Genomic DNA, 16240 nt, shown 5'->3' on the forward strand with positions numbered 1-16240 from the left:
CTTCTCAATATGTTATGTGACAAATATAAATTTTAAAAATTAAAAAACTTTAAATATATATAAATTAATTAAAAAAATTCACATCAAGAATGAACCTCAACAAAAATTTATATTCCTTTTTGTTAATTATTTATTTTTATAGATTTTTAATTTTTTTTAAAATTTATACTTGCCACATGGCATACAAAGAAGTTGCCATATGTCACCGCTAGATTGGCTATCAATGTCACGTCGGTACAAACTAATGGTGTTAAAACAGAGGTACCAACTTGAGTAACAAAATATAAGTTCAACCATCAACTAAGTATTAAAAAGAAAATTCGGTACCAACTAGATACTTTTGGACAAGTTCAGAAGGCAAATTACATATTAACCCTTCGATTTAATACACATAATCCCATTATAAGATTAAAACTTAAACTTCAAATTTTATTTTATTTTATTTTATTGTAATATATATTTTTAAAAATTTATTTCATTAAAACCATTTATAATTTTTTTTTTGCAAATATAATGATATCCGAATTTTTTATCCCATGTAGTTTTGGAACTCATCAATGGTGTAAAAACCGGAATAGTGATTCCACGAATTAGACCACCAATCAATAATGATTGAATCACTAGTTTTTGTCTCAATTTTTATTTTTATTTACCGATTCACACTTGTTTATAAATTTAGCTCAATTTTGTTAGGTTATATTATTCATAAATTACAAATTTAATCCTATACTTTAATCTAATCATATAATCCTCAGACCTTTTAAATAAATTACAATTCTAGTCAAATTTATTAAATTTTATCATTTCAAAAAAAAAATTACAACATATGATCATATATGTTATATTATATCAACTATGCATAAGTAATACTCACAAAAAACAATGAAAATGTTCATAAAGATTACTATGAATACATTTAACAATTATAGTGTGATGAACCAGAAAATGGTAGAGAATTTTAGCAGAAAGAGAAAAAAGAATCTAGAAAGATAGAGGAGAAAGAGAGAATAATTCTTCTTTTCTTTTCATAACTGTTTCTGCCTCCTCTCCTCGTGATAAAGGGGACAAATAACCAATTACAGCTGGCATCAGTTAACTGCCATTCTTTCCAAAACGGCCCAATACGCATCGTTTGACTCATGAATCCGACCTCTAAAACGGTGCGTTTACATTACGACAATTAAAGAAAACAGAACCAACATTAACAGAAATAACAACAATTAAGGAAAGATTAACAGTGAATGTTTTAACCCATAACATATTGGCTACTAAAAATTTGGACCTATTTACTTTTGGCCAATATGCTTTATCCCCCAGCTTGCCCGACATTTTAAACGATGACCGGCCATTCTTATGGACTAGAGTAGATAAGTTGAAATCTGCATTAAATTAATATGTCAACTATTAGAATCAAAGAAAGCAAGTGTGAAAATTGCAGATAATTGATTATTGGGCTGGCAAAATTTACAGGGGCTTAAGCCACAAGAATCAATTGAATCAATGAAATGTATGCTACTTGCTAATTTGCTAACAATCATTTTTATGTGATTATTGGTTGTGGTCTATGGAAAAATGAAGTAAGACTATCAAGCTCAGCGCGCTTCTTCGCTGCTCTCCTAAAAGGCTTCCGATTTCGCCACCTCAAATGACCTATCCCACTCCCATTCTCATCACCAATCAGCATTTTTTGTGTGGCACTAGACTCCGATTTCTTTGGTCCCGTTCTTGGTTTTTTATGCCGAGGAGATGGGGTTTTCGGCTCCACCGTACATCTGCCAATGCATTAAAAAACAGAACGATTATGTAGAACAAGTATTGGGGATGTTAAATATTCCATTAACATACCTTTCATGATCCATCAATGAGTCAAAAGAGGACACCAAATGTTGAGTCCCAGGCATACATGCTGCACAGATATAAACCTTTGGTGGGAACGCTAAATTAACACATCTTATGTGGTACCACTCATCACATCGACCGCAAACGATCATTGATCTTTCATCATACGGCTTTCGACAAATGCAATGAAGCCTACTTCGGGCTCTTAACAACTACATTAATAAAACAACAAAAGCAAACTATATTTTATTTAAAAAAAAAAGTTTACAGACATGTTCAGTTGTATGAAGAGGCGATTTGATACCTCGAGTTCCTTCTTTAAGCAAACTGGCAACCTTTCCCCCTCTGTGATAAGTTCATAAACTCCATCTAAGCCAAGTGCCCCACAATCTGCTGCAACCTGTTAAGAGAAAAGATCCCTTAATTGCAGGGCCATGGCTAATCTATTTAAAAGTAGCATCCACATACAAACACATAAAGGATGCCAACCTTCTTGGCACGATCCACCCACTGCAATCCAATGTCCTTCAATTCGGAAAGCTTCAATCTTAGGTGATCTTCAGGTGAAATGTTCATGGCATCTCCCTATTCAAAAACCATCTTTAGATGCGCCACACGAGAATGCAAATGCATTCATGAAATGCATGACGTATACATCCAGAAAAACTGCTAATCATTGGTTTGTTGAGAGGAACTTTTGATGCAAACAAAACTAGGTTGTGTGGTATTTCTACTAAAAATGAAAACAGTACCAATGCTTTCCCTTTTGACAGTTCATACCATATCAGCATTGGTAATTTGTTCATCATTTCTGAAAGCCAACTGACAATATGGAAAAATCTAATGACCAATGGATAATCAACAATGATTTAGATAAGAAGAAAAACGCTGTGATTATATCTTCAAGATCATGAAAGAATCTGAAATGGGCAGATAGGGAGAGACAAACAGCTCATATTAGATACCACAAGGGCCTTTATAACTATGGACTATTGTTGCCATGAGCATTTCTTACCTTAAGTAACAAAAGCAAAATAACAGAGGCAGAAATCATGTAGATCTCAGAGGGCTCAAGTCTAGAACTCTAATCAGCACCATCTAATTGCAATTAGCTTGAAAAATTCTTCCAAATGATTCCATAACAAAAAGTGGTTCAAAAGCCAAGCTTTGCCAATCGCACATACCTCTTTCAGGTGCTGAAAAATCTGTTGGACTGAAGGCTTCTCTAAATCCTTCTCTAAAGCATCTAACAATCTAGCAACTTGGAATCTCCAAGAGAATCTAGCTAATGCCCGCTCAAGATCACAATAACTTTGATGATCATATACACCTGCCACTCCAAAGGCCTGTACCCAAAAATCAAACTAACTCAGATGGATCCCTAATATGTTTGGCAGCAACAATACATAACATCATTTCATGTCCAAAAGAAGTCTGTATATGCTGCCTAGAATATATATGAAGAATGATAAAGCAGAATGAGGAAAAGGGGAAGACAGAGGATACCTTCCAAGCAGTAGTAAGTTTTTTACCAACAGCAGTAAATTGATCTTTATTATAGCAGGACATTTCAAAGTCCAGTATCTCTGTCAAACACTTTTTGCAAGCATAAGCTTGGTCCACAATTTGCTGTAATATCTCTCTTTCTTCAATCCTGTAACAGTACCAAATGCAACAAAACATTTGTATTCAGAACTTTTAAATCCCTAAACACAATCAAAATGATTGATAAAAAGAATTATTGCAGAAAAATCACATTCATATTCTGCAGAATATATAGACAGACAAGAGCTTTATGTTTTTCAAAACACTCAAAACATAAATAGCAACTAGCAATTAGTTTCAGGTGAAAATGAAACAAAAAGAAATTCACTACATGCCAGCTCTTTTTTTTCCGCCAAAACCCTAAATAGGAACACAGTAACTCGATTGAACATGGAACGACAACTCCTTGCAACTCTTTTGTTCAATTTAATATCTTACAACATCTCAATAAGTGTTTCAAGTATTTTTTTAACAATAAACATGAAACCCAATAACATAATTGATAATTCCAGAACTTTTGAAGTGATGAAAATTAATCACGTAGTAAATTGGACACCCCAAAATAGCATTTAAATTTTTGCTTGTATACCTTACACAAAACTTTTCATCAACAAAGAGAAGATCAGAGAGAAGCTTCAAGTCTGAATACTTGCCATTATGCCTCTGTGACAAGCAACAGATCCTGTTAACAGACATACAAGCTTCTACAAAAAGACAATCTGGACAAATATAAATGCATACCAAGAAGCCACATCTATTGGGAGGTATTAATCCACCCACAAGAAGCTGACAATATGAGCATGTATATGCTTCTTCTGCATTATTTCTTCTATATTCTAGGCACTGCAAATGGTAGCTGTTCATAGGAAAGACACCAATATGATGAGAAGAACAGACCACATCAACTATAAAGCATGCACAATAAGGCAAGAACTCAAACTTGATCAAATAAAAGTGAGAAACAGATGGAGTGAGAACAATCTGTAACACCAAACAGAGACCTTACCAGTCCTTGCATGTTGAACATGTTAAAAAATCCCAATCCTCAGAACCACTCATACAGCACATGTAGAAACAATCTGACTTTTCGTATATATACAGAGATCTATCTAGGGACCCTTTGATCTGGAGAACATTAGAAAGATTCTTAGGGTTAACTAATAATAAATTATTCCAAAGTTACAAATACAATAAGGATTATCTAACTGAACCTTCAGCAAGGCACAGAGCAGTGAGCTCTCATCTCCAGCAAAGGTCTTTACAGCATCCATGCAGCGCTGCTTCCACTTCTCAACCTTTTCAACTTCAGACACGACAATATCTACCTCTGGACATGTAAAGAAAGAAGCTTTTCCATACTCCTGCATGTGAAGCTCATAGGGAATCAAATCATGAACTTTAAGCTTAAACAATATAAATTACATATCAACACAGAACATTCAAAATTTTCAAATACTTATCAAGTAAAGTAAGGTTTTACTAAAAGGATTGGGAAACAAAAGATAAGAGAGCAGACAATTTCATTGTAAAATACAATTCCTTTCATAATCATAGCAAGAAAAGTCTAACAGATAGACCTGCTATTTTAATTTATTGGGGGGGAAATGCAGGCAGTAACTTATGCCACAATATACTAAATGAAGCAAATATTAACAAAATACTCCAGGAAAACTGCAAAGAGTAATTTGTAATATCAAAAGTTCATGCCTAAACTTTTGCCTAGAACCATCCATGGCATACCTCAAGCAGCATTAACTGAGACCACGATCGCTCCCCCATCTCTAAACTAAAAAACTGATGCACCTGCTCCTGCCACAACCTAAATTTACAGTTAAGCACATGATCAACAATCAAAATAAATTGCATCTCTGGTATCAAGATGAAAGCTATACAAGAGCTGACAGCAGTAAGTATCATGCACATACACATGCATGCAACCAGATTATCACAATTTAGCACCTTCAAACCAAAAGCTTAGTGGACCAAAAGCTCAGTGGGGAAACAAGAACTTGATCAGAAAAATAAGAATAACAATAGCTCTATAAAATGGTGCACCTTTGTCTCATTTGTTGAGTTAAAACTGGCTAACTCCTTAACCTTTTGTGTTGCATTAGTATTTGATTACTGTTTTGTTTAAATTAAGTTTGATATTTACTTTGTAATAGAACATTAATTTTTTAAAGTTTTTATACATTAATATCAATTAAGAATTTATTGGAGCAAGAAATGGATGAACTGGACATTAAACAGGTGAAAAGGAAGTCAAAACAGGAAACTAGCTTTAAAAACTGTTGCTGCAGCACAAAATTACAGCAAACTCAGAAATGCAGCCTGGGCTGATTGAACTACCTTGCAGACTCATATATGTTATATCCCATATATGTTTAAAATAAACTGAGGGATGTCACAGGTTTGAGCTAAATTTAGAAACAAGTTTAAAATAAGGACCCATATATGTTATATCCCAAAATACTGAATCATTCATCATAGCATTGGGTAGTTATACTACTAGAGTAGAAGTTGAAAAAAAAAAGCTATGGATAAACCAATTCCAAAAGAAAGATGTGTCAGTCAAATAGAAAGTTGTTAAACATTCAATAGACTGACCTATGTTTGCAGGTAGCCTCTGTAAGTTGTGCAACCATCATTGGGAAGGCAACACTAATATCCTGCATCGGAGACAAAAATAAATTCTAAATGGAAGGGGTTTTTTTTTTTTTTGATAGAATAAACGAAGTTCTAATAACATTATAAGTGAAATAACCATCCCAAACCCAGAAGGTGCATGTGGAAGCTTTAAATTCCTACAAGCACAGAAAGGATCAAGGATAAAAAAAATACCTGATATGCAGCAAGCATTTCTTCAGCATCAGTCAATTTGCATGCATTACACTTCACAGGTGCGGAAATCACCTCTGAAACCTTCTTAAGCCATTTCGCTCCGAAAATTAAGGAGCTCAACAAATTACATGAAGAATGCATAATAGAAAGCTGCTCCGAGATATTCATCAAACTCTCAACATCCTGTGAAACAGAAATAACGCCCATCATGGATTTGATAAGAATTAAGCGCTCCAGAATATTTGTAAGCAAGAAAAAATTAAAGAAGATGCATCATTTTTCTTTCTTTCGGTTGGGGGCCAGGGGGATAGAAGAGAAAACACAAAAATCAGAACAAAGCAAACAAGGTCTAGTTTAAATTATTCAATTTTCTAAGCAACTAGACCATGCAAAGCAAAGCATCAAAAAAGTGAAACAAAATACTTAGAATTGTTACCTCATAAGAAGGCATCAAATAGCAGAAAGAAAGAACTTTATTGCACCAATGCAGCGTTGAACAAGCATTTTGAAGCTTTGGAATCTCAGGAAAATCCAGTCCAAAAGATAAACCAGCTTTTGAGATAGATTCTATCAAGTTAACAATATGTTCAATTTTCAAAATAAGACCATTGCTCCTGCCATCACCAATGTCAGTCACACTATACAGGCACTCCACATCTTGCAGTAGGGAATAGGCATCATGCTGCCATCTCTTGCTATTTTCCAAAATTGTTTCAAGCACATTTTGTTGCTTAAAAGTTATCTTCAGAAATCTTGACTCAGAAACCAACTCCTGAAAAATATAAAACAAACTTCTCAAATTTGTTTCAATGACTTCAGCAGACATAGCAAATGAAGGAGCAATATGAACCTTCAGATCATCAAGTTTCAGCAAAGAACGAGATGTAGATGAGCCAGACAAATCAGGTTCTAAAAATGGCTTGCTATTATTTAACCATGAGTTTGCCACCAATATTGCGGCTTTGACATCACCTAAAGAAGGCATTATAGCAACTATGTCCTCCGACATCCTAAAAAGATCAAATTCAGTATCATCATACACAACAACAGAACAAAATATAGAACTCAGTGAGGTGAAAGATGATAGCAACTGGTCGTCAAACCTTATAAGATCCTCAAATTCAGACATCTGAGCCTTGCAAGCAAGTATATCCTTAGCTCTTTCTTCCCACTGCAGAGCACCAGCAAGTTCTCTAGACAAACTAATAAATAAATCCTCTCTCTCAATTTGCAAACTGAAACAGGAAACTCAGAATGAGACTTTTAGGAGTAACAAGAAATGTAACAAAGACAACACTCAGTAACATGAGTTGTGAGACAAATGGAGAGAAAGCATTACATAACAGCATCTGCCAACAGTTGCTGAAGAAAGTCCAAAGCCATTTTTGAATTGCGTGCCTAAATAAATAATAATATACGCTGTAATATTAGTGAATTATATAAATGTAATATATGCATGCATTCTGAAATACTAACATGTAATAGCTGAAAGAAAAAGGACATCATTACCTTTATTGCCTTTTCCCTGCAACAAGCCTTCTTCAACTCAATCTTCACAAGTGACAACTCATCAACTGTTCCGAGGAAAAGAAAAATCAATAACAAAAAATATGTCCAAAAAATCACCAAATAACATTTATATATAGCTGTTGGAAGAACCTTGAATCTTCAGTGATTCTCCATCTTCTAAAATACGATTTAATTCATTAATAACACTTTGTTGATCCTCTCTCTGATGGATATTTATCATAATATCATTTAACTTTGTGATCCACAAAGAAGCATCAATCTGGTATTGCTTCAGAAGTGCCAACTCTGGTATGTTAACACTGAAACTTGCCATTTCTTGAAGAAGCACTTCCACATCCTGCACAATTAAGAGTTCAAAGTACAAGTTCTTAAATATTCAAGCAGATGCATAAGTGGACAAATGAGAGTAAAGTGACTACCTTTAGAGTAACAGAACCACTCAATAAAGATCTACACCGGGCTTGACAAGATTCAGCCTGGCTTACAAGATCAAAAATCATTTCTTTTTCCTGAACTTGGACCTGAAGCTCCAATATCTATCAAAATAATGATGGAATATCAAATATATAATAAAAAGAAAACATCAACCATATTCTCAGGTCTCTTTTCTTCAAAGAGAGCTATTTTACAAGGTAAAGAAATTCAATCACCTCTGTTTTTAACTTGTAAAGAATGTCAACCTCAACTGCTGCTGGCTGTTCATTGGAGATGGCTTTTCTTGCATTGTCTATCCATACCTAGAGGACATCAATGATGAAAGTGAATCAGGCATGACAATAGACATTCATAAACAACAAATATATATTGTGAATCTTAAAAAGATATACCTTCACCAAAGAGATTTTTTGTGATAACTTCAGAATTTGTTCTACATGTATTGATGAGCTGCAAGCCCTTGAATACAACAACTCCAACTCATCAAGCTGCAAGACCCGAAATAATTGATGAGAGAGAATCCAGTCCAAGCAATAAGCTCTCCAGATAATAAAAAATGTTAACTTTAAGTGATTGATATAAGAAGTAGAGGCATCTCAAGAGATACCTTAGAGAATGTTGATAAAGCAGCATCAATATCATGAACCAACAAATTGGCCTCTTCGGTGCAATGCTGCACAAAAACAGTTGTAAGAGTTCTCAGACAGAGACAAAAGAAGAGATTCAGCAATGCTACACTGTTGTACCTTCAACTTATGATATCCGGGCTCATTACAGGGAACAGGATCAACACTAAGCAATTTCTTAACCCGTTTATGTGCCACTTTCTCAAAATCACCTCCAGCAGACCAATTTTCAATTTTAGAAAGACAGTCTCTTATTCCTTGCACCCATTTCCGAGCTGCAGTCAGATTCTTCACCACATCGCGTACCTATAGTACATGAAAAATAGTTACATCAGTTACAATCATAATACTATGCAGAAGGATGAGCACTAGAAGAATGAAACAAATTAGGCTTGAAGCTTACGGAATCCATCTCGGCACCAGCCCAGAGAAACTGTTCAGCTTCCTTCAACAGGGTAGCATATGCATCACCTGAAAAAGGACTCTGAAAAATCTTACACGCCTGTGAAAGCCATTGCTCTGCAAGTTGAGCATGAGTAACATGGGCACCTTTCACCTACATGCATTTAATTATTCAATTAGTTCAGTTATCTATCTTCAAAAAGATATACATCCCATCATAAATAGAAAATCACTAGATTGCAAAGTGTTGACATCCAGAGATCATTCGCTTGTTGGTGAAATACACTAAAGAAGAACAATTTCAGTAAGAATTTGTGTCTCTATATAGAAGATTTCAGGGCAAAGTGCATCAGAAAGAAATCACCCAATGGGCAATACATCTAAAACTTCAACCACCAGAAAAAGTGAGGAGTATCATTAGATAGGACATTATATAGTATTAGAGGGAATAGAGTAAAATATGGCAGAAGGCCTTACTAATGAGTTTTCACAAATCAGAAGGCTAGGTAGATCCATTTCTGAACCAGTTTGAAGAGCCTTCACTCAGGTCATAGTATTAGTGGTAACTCAGGAACATGAGCCATAGGAATCACAAAAAAACCACAAGCTAAATTCACTGATCAAACCAGAGTATGTCAAGAAGCAATACACAAGAAACAAGAAACTAATATTCAGCAATAGCACTCTTTGACTATTATTGACTATTAATTTCCCCTCAACCACCATAAATCAAATCAATACAGCTATCAAAATTATTAAATTAAAGCTACTCCACATTCATGTTACTTTATAACTGAAAGAAAGGGTGAAAAAGCATGGTCCAAACAAAACCTCATCAAAAGCTAAAAAATAAGAGTAAGAGCTATTTTTGACAAATATCCAAAGGAAATTCATTAAACCTTCTTTTTTAAAGAATTCAATTCACTGGAAGATGAGATATTCCCAAGTAAACTATCACTTTGTGGCATCTCCTCCGACTCATGCTTGTCCACTATAAGCACCAAATCAGCCAATTCTGCCAGAGTATGACGATATAGAAGACAATGTTTACTGGATTTGCACTCACAGAGGTGCTCCCAATGCTGCATGATAAAAATTAATGATAATAAAAGAAAAAGAAAAGGGTAGTCAGCAAAATCAGAATAAAAGGAATTAACCTCAAAACAACCTTCATCAGCAAAATCAAATTCATTTCAAGAAGTAGCCTCAAAAGGAAGCAGTAACACTGGATGGCTAGAACACCAACAGAATACTTTGTATTATTAAAAATTCATAATATAGAAAATACACGGCATTTATATCCATAAAGTTCCCAGTAATCAGGCATCAGGTAAACAGCCTCAATAAATAAGGGCAAATATAATTGGGAAAAAAACCTATGCACCCCAATTTCTCTTTCAAAAGTACATAGATAGTGAATTTCAGGAGGAAAAGCAACAACATTTCTTTTTTTCCAAAAGCAATAACAATTTAAAAAATCAATTTTCAAGAATTTCAATGTAAAGGGGATGCAAATGAACTAAGATCAGAACTTATCACTAAGCTTAAATTACCTCCAGGCAGACAAAAGCAGATGGCCTGCAGCGGCAAACAACAGCAGAAAGATACAAATACTGCTTGCATATAATGCATGTTGGATCCTACAAAAGCCACCAGGAAGTATTGTCATGATCAAGCATTATCTTGTTATGAATGCTACGAAAATAAATAAGTCAAGCCAGAATTTTTCTCCATCCACAAATATTACCTCTTCTGTGCCCACAAATTCAGGAGATCTCCGAGGAGACATGGGAGATGATCTTGTTATGCCACTTAGCCAAAGCCTCTCCCTAAATGTCCTTTCTTTCTTATACATTCTGAGCAATTCTTTTCTCAAATAAGTTGATGCATTTTTATCCCAATCACTCTGCTAAACAAACGCAATAGAAATTAGGAACCATTTTAGCCCTGACATCTACATTCAAAGTGGGATAAATTAAACATCAGTCATATATCCCAATCACTCTGCTAACCAAAATGTTTGCAATAAAAAAATTACAAATTATTTGAATCTGACATCAGATTCAACAGAGGATTGATTTACCATCGGCCCGAACCTTCACATTCGTCTTGGTTTTATTTATAACAAAATTGCAAAAGAACGTTAAACTGTCACGTTTAATGACAGTGATTCTTGAATTAATGAATAATAGATAAGGAAAGTCAATTAATCATACCTTGGCTACCACACAAAGAAGCTCCTCATGAGATAAAACTGGAGCTTTACGATACAACTGATACAGCTCTGCCCCAGACCCACCATGTGGTAACCAATCAGCAGGAGCAAAATTTACTGCCTCTGCACAATTTAAACCTGAGAAGACAAAGCAAAGTTCAGTGCGAATGATTCTTTACAAGTTTAGACACACCAAACCTACCATTAAATTGAGACATAACTAGCCCATAAAATTATGACAACTTACCCAAATTGAATCCTCCATGGTAAGATCTAGGGAAAGTAATGACAAAATTTCCTGGCTCCTGGGAAAAGGAAAGCAAGCAACATACAAAATTTATCAACATACACCAAACATAAAGGGTTAATAAGTGCCAAGTGGCAATAGATAAGGTGATAATTATGCAAAAACATATGTGTAATTAACACATGTCCCACCTTGATTCTGTGAGAATAAGGCATTAAATGCAAAAACCTTTCTCAAAATAGAATTTAAATGCCCTTAACCAGAGCCTACAGGCACCTTTTAACCAGACCAAAACAACAATTATTTGAAAGAAATACATCAAACAGTCAACTCAAAGTTCACTAGGAAATTCATACATATTTAACCAAATATAGATGCAGAAACAACAAACTTCCATATACCAATGGATTGCAAACATCCAGCTTAGCATGCTGAGTTATAAGAAATCAATATAGTTTAGCAAACATAAAGTTGAACAATTTTCTTCATTAAATTATAAAAGAAGTCAAAATAATAAAGGAAAACCTGTAGCACACTGTAGACTGGGACACCATTTTCTCGCAAGACAGAAGGATTTAACATGGTAACAAGCTGAAACAGCAAGTCAGGTTGTGCATCAAACAGATCAGGGAGACAATCCCGCATCACCTACAACAAATGGAAAATCTCAGCTGCAGACATACTTTTAAAAAACAAGAGAGAATAATAATACTCAAAGACATGAAATGCTAGAGAGGAACCATGAATGCATCAGCTATGCTACTCAAAAACACAAAAAATCCACTAAAAAGAAAAGCAAAACAGGCAAAACCATATTGCAAACAAAAAAGTAATTAGAAGTTAGATATCTATTATATCACATAAGGAAAAAAAATTCGAAAATAATCGTTAAAAGGTATAAGAGGCTTGACAGGACGCACATGTCAAAGTGCAATGTATTACATTAATATATAAAAGACTACCTTCTCAAAAGCACTAGCTTCACTACCAGGGACACTGTACCAACATTTAGGCTCTCCCCTGCAAACACAAAATATAACCATCAAATGTCACAAATGAAATTTTTATGCATGCACTCTATAAAACATAATAGAGGCACAGATCAATAAAACCATCAGAAGATTAAGAAAATAAAAATGTATTTTATCTATTATGTCCTCTTTCAATAAGATATGTCAATATCAAACAGGTAAATTGAAAGATATGCAACTGAATTAGTTATATTATTACTTAAATATTCTTCACAGTCCTTGGTAATGTCTTGATCGCCTATAAAGGAACCTAAACAGAAAATTCCTAGATGAGAAGCATAATAAGTTGTAAATTGACCAGAGATTATAGATGCATTGAGTAAAACTGACCAAGGTAATAGAGACATGTCCAGCCTCTAATGCAGATACAATCTGAGGTTCTGAACCATCAACCAGATATTAATCATTCATCCTCTAATGAAATGCATCTGAAATATTTTGGACTTGCTATAAAGTATATGGTCTAGTAATATGAATGCCCATTTCCCAGACAATTTTTATTACATAATTGCACAAATCATGTCCTGGTCAAACCTCAAAAGCAGTAACAACAATGTCAACATGATCTACTGAAAAAAATAGAGCATGAGACATTAGAAGAAACATACCAGTGAAGGTAATTCATTGAATAAAAACAATGATCTTCAAAATGCCAGCAGAAAGCTGAGAACAGCATTCCAATATACAGCCAGGGAACCATGACACCAGTAATGTTATGATGAACAGCCCTCAGCATTGAACCTTTCAGCTTGGGCAAGTTATTGAGATTCCACGGACTCTTACAGTATTCATCCCATGCTTTAGGCTCAACAGATTCTGGCCTCTGGTCATTTACACGTGGAAAACCACTCCCATGAACAGAAGTATCCAGGTCACTTCCATACATAACTTCCACATCACCTGCCAAACCCTCCACGATCTCCCAAAACTTTTTCTCTATCTGTACTCTCGAAGCACATCCTGATCCAAACCATTTCTTATTGGCTCGATCAGCCAAACGCCTAAAAGCTTCCAATGTAAATTGTTTTCCAGGAATAAAACCAAAACTATCTTTGTCAGAATTCAGGCACTCAAAGCAATACCAGTTACCCGGTGGGACCTGCTTCAACGGTGGTGACAGACAATATATATGCCACCCCTTATTACATCTATCACATAGTAGCATCACTTCCCCATGTAACCCACTTCTGCATTGCTCACATATCTGATCATGATCTTCCTCCTCCACCTTGCAGACCTTAACATTCCGATGGTCACTATTCTTCCGTCTCCTCTTGGAGCTATAAATTTTAGCCTTCTTTTCATTCTTTGCATCCTCATTAATGCCTCTCTTATAACTCTTCGCCCTCTCCCGATTCAACTGGTTATAATAACCTTCATAATCATACAAATGCTCTCTATACAACTGACATAAAACATGCTTAGCACACTCCGAAATCTTCTTCCCTGACCTCACAAACCTAAAAACCTCCCCCACTTTTTCCCCTTCACGACCTTATCATAGCCCCCATACCTCCTCACTGCATTAAACAATTTACACAAATCCAACTCCTCCCCTTCAAAAATCACCCTCTTCTTCAACTTCTTACCACAATGTCCTTCTAAAAACCTATTATACTCTAACTCGAAAGTCTTTGAATCACACGAAGCAGGCCGTGCCTGCAACTGATGAATTGCTTGTGTTTTGGTAGGAAAAGTAAAAGAATCCAGGTTCAACGAAAATGGAGGGTTCCAAGTTTTAGGGGGAACAATCTTACAAATCCCATATGGCTCAGCCTCAGGCCTGATCTTATAAATATACCCTAATGGGTCCCTAAATTCCTCTTCACTAGGGTAATAAACCGGCCCCGACTGTATATTCAATGACCCAGTAGATGAAACAGTCAAATTTTGCCCTGTTTCAACTGCCCTAGGTCTCCCCTTCCCCATCACCACCACCACTCCAACCTATACATACAATCTATACAAAACACCATGCACATAAAAATATGATCACATAAATGTTTTTGACAAACAATAATTAACAGTAACAAACCCTTTCCTTCAAATATAAGTAATAGACAAATTAAAATTTTTGAGTAAGAATTTCTAGGGTTTCAAGCGTACCTTTAGCGGAGATTGTGAGGTGGTCTTTGTTAGTGAGAGATAAAAAGAAAAGACTAAAGACTGAGAGTTTCGTGGGAGATTTGGTTCTAAAATAAAAATGAAAAGTTTGTTATTTATTTTATAAAAGGAATGGGTTAGTGATTTACTTTAGAATCACTAACTTTTGCTAAATTTACGAAATTGGTACTACACTTTCCTGTGCCCTTTTTATCGGAGACTGCGGATCTGTTGTCCTTATTTATCAGCATCTAATGAGTTTTAAGAAAATATCCACGCGCGTTGTCGGATCCCACGCGTTAAGTGATCGACGGTAAGGGTGAAATTGATGGGCCAGATTTAATTGTGTGTTGATAAGAATCGGTCTTGGCGAATGACAATACATGTTTTAGCGTCTAGATATTTCCACTCTTGTGCACGTGTCACTGATATATCAAGATTTTGCTTACTGTATAAATTATTTTTAAATTATTTTATGATATTTTAAATATAAATTTAAAAAAATTGCATTTGCTTGTTTAATGGTATGTTTTAAATATCAATATTAAAATGTTAGTGTTATAAGAGATTTTATAATTACCTTTTTTCTCTGACGAGATAATTATAATTATCTTAAATAAGGGTTTTAATTTTATTCATTAGACGTTGAAATTTGAATCCTTTGACAATAAAGATTTGTGACCTTAGGTACAATTCGTAAAGGGACAGTTTTATTTCCTTTTTATCATGTTTCTTCGAGGTTTTTATTTGAATGTATTAAACCTCACAAAATATTTTTTATTATTTTAGAATGTGTAATTTTTTTTTGTAAAAATAGGCAGATTTATATAAAAGCTACTGCTCAAAGACACGAAGAGACAACCGACACACACAGCTGTCCCACAATCAATACAAGCATAGAAAATATCAACAAAATTAAAGAAAGCAAAACCAAACAAAACAAAACAGGTAGTTCACTTAAGAAAAGAAACACCAAACAAACATCTGCAGTGACTCTTCCACAACCCCAAATCAGCCAACGTGCTTCCCACAGTATTCTTCATCAAGCCCACAAAAAGGAAACACCAGAGCTATGAACAGCTACTTGGAGATTCAACCGAACCTTCTCCAAAGTTCAAAGCTACTTTAACAACAACCTTGAGACTTCCGTACCCACGCAGCCCAGTCCTTCCTTACCGCCTTCAGAACCAAGTTTGGAACATCAGTATCACATCTCCAACAGACCCCTCTCCTCCTTCCTTCAATGGCAAGAGCATGCGCCGCTTCATTTCCTTCCCAAGGCACAAATGTGTAAGTAACCTCTTCAAAACTCCTATCTAGTTGTTGGATGTGATGAACGATCGATCTAATAATCGATTTACCCACCTCTCTGTTTCTAATGGGTTTAATGACTGACAAGGCATCCCCTTCCACCACCAGCCGTTGG

General features: G+C 35.1%; 1 protein-coding gene across 3 annotated transcripts; it reads right to left on the reverse strand.

Annotated features, from left to right (window-relative positions):
- Nucleotides 1–1424: 1424 nt before the first annotated feature.
- Nucleotides 1425–15024, reverse strand: LOC107936696 (lysine-specific demethylase 5D). 3 transcript variants are annotated; one of them, XM_016869448.2, is made up of 34 exons: nucleotides 14818–15024; nucleotides 13320–14671; nucleotides 12643–12700; nucleotides 12206–12328; nucleotides 11681–11738; nucleotides 11435–11571; nucleotides 10966–11124; nucleotides 10772–10858; nucleotides 10118–10300; nucleotides 9220–9372; nucleotides 8937–9122; nucleotides 8798–8863; nucleotides 8583–8678; nucleotides 8406–8492; nucleotides 8175–8291; nucleotides 7885–8092; nucleotides 7735–7799; nucleotides 7565–7623; nucleotides 7329–7460; nucleotides 7076–7235; nucleotides 6662–6997; nucleotides 6226–6408; nucleotides 5992–6053; nucleotides 5125–5203; nucleotides 4596–4745; nucleotides 4391–4509; nucleotides 4126–4240; nucleotides 3974–4047; nucleotides 3346–3493; nucleotides 3024–3185; nucleotides 2329–2424; nucleotides 2144–2239; nucleotides 1846–2051; nucleotides 1425–1772 (listed from the first exon to the last, which is right to left on the reverse strand). In XM_016869448.2, the coding sequence occupies exons 2-34, from the start codon at nucleotides 13874–13876 to the stop codon at nucleotides 1541–1543; spliced, it is 4749 nt and encodes a 1582-aa protein (XP_016724937.2). In that variant the 5' UTR covers nucleotides 13877–14671; nucleotides 14818–15024; the 3' UTR covers nucleotides 1425–1540. The 3 variants fall into 3 exon arrangements, with proteins under 3 accessions (XP_016724937.2, XP_016724936.2, XP_040954583.1); XM_016869447.2 differs by having other exon boundaries at nucleotides 10966–11127; nucleotides 14818–14943; XM_041098649.1 differs by lacking the exon at nucleotides 3024–3185 and having other exon boundaries at nucleotides 10966–11127; nucleotides 14818–14943.
- Nucleotides 15025–16240: the final 1216 nt, after the last annotated feature.

Source organism: Gossypium hirsutum, chromosome D08 (genome assembly GCF_007990345.1).
Source record: "Gossypium hirsutum isolate 1008001.06 chromosome D08, Gossypium_hirsutum_v2.1, whole genome shotgun sequence".
Lineage (NCBI taxonomy): Eukaryota > Viridiplantae > Streptophyta > Magnoliopsida > Malvales > Malvaceae > Gossypium > Gossypium hirsutum.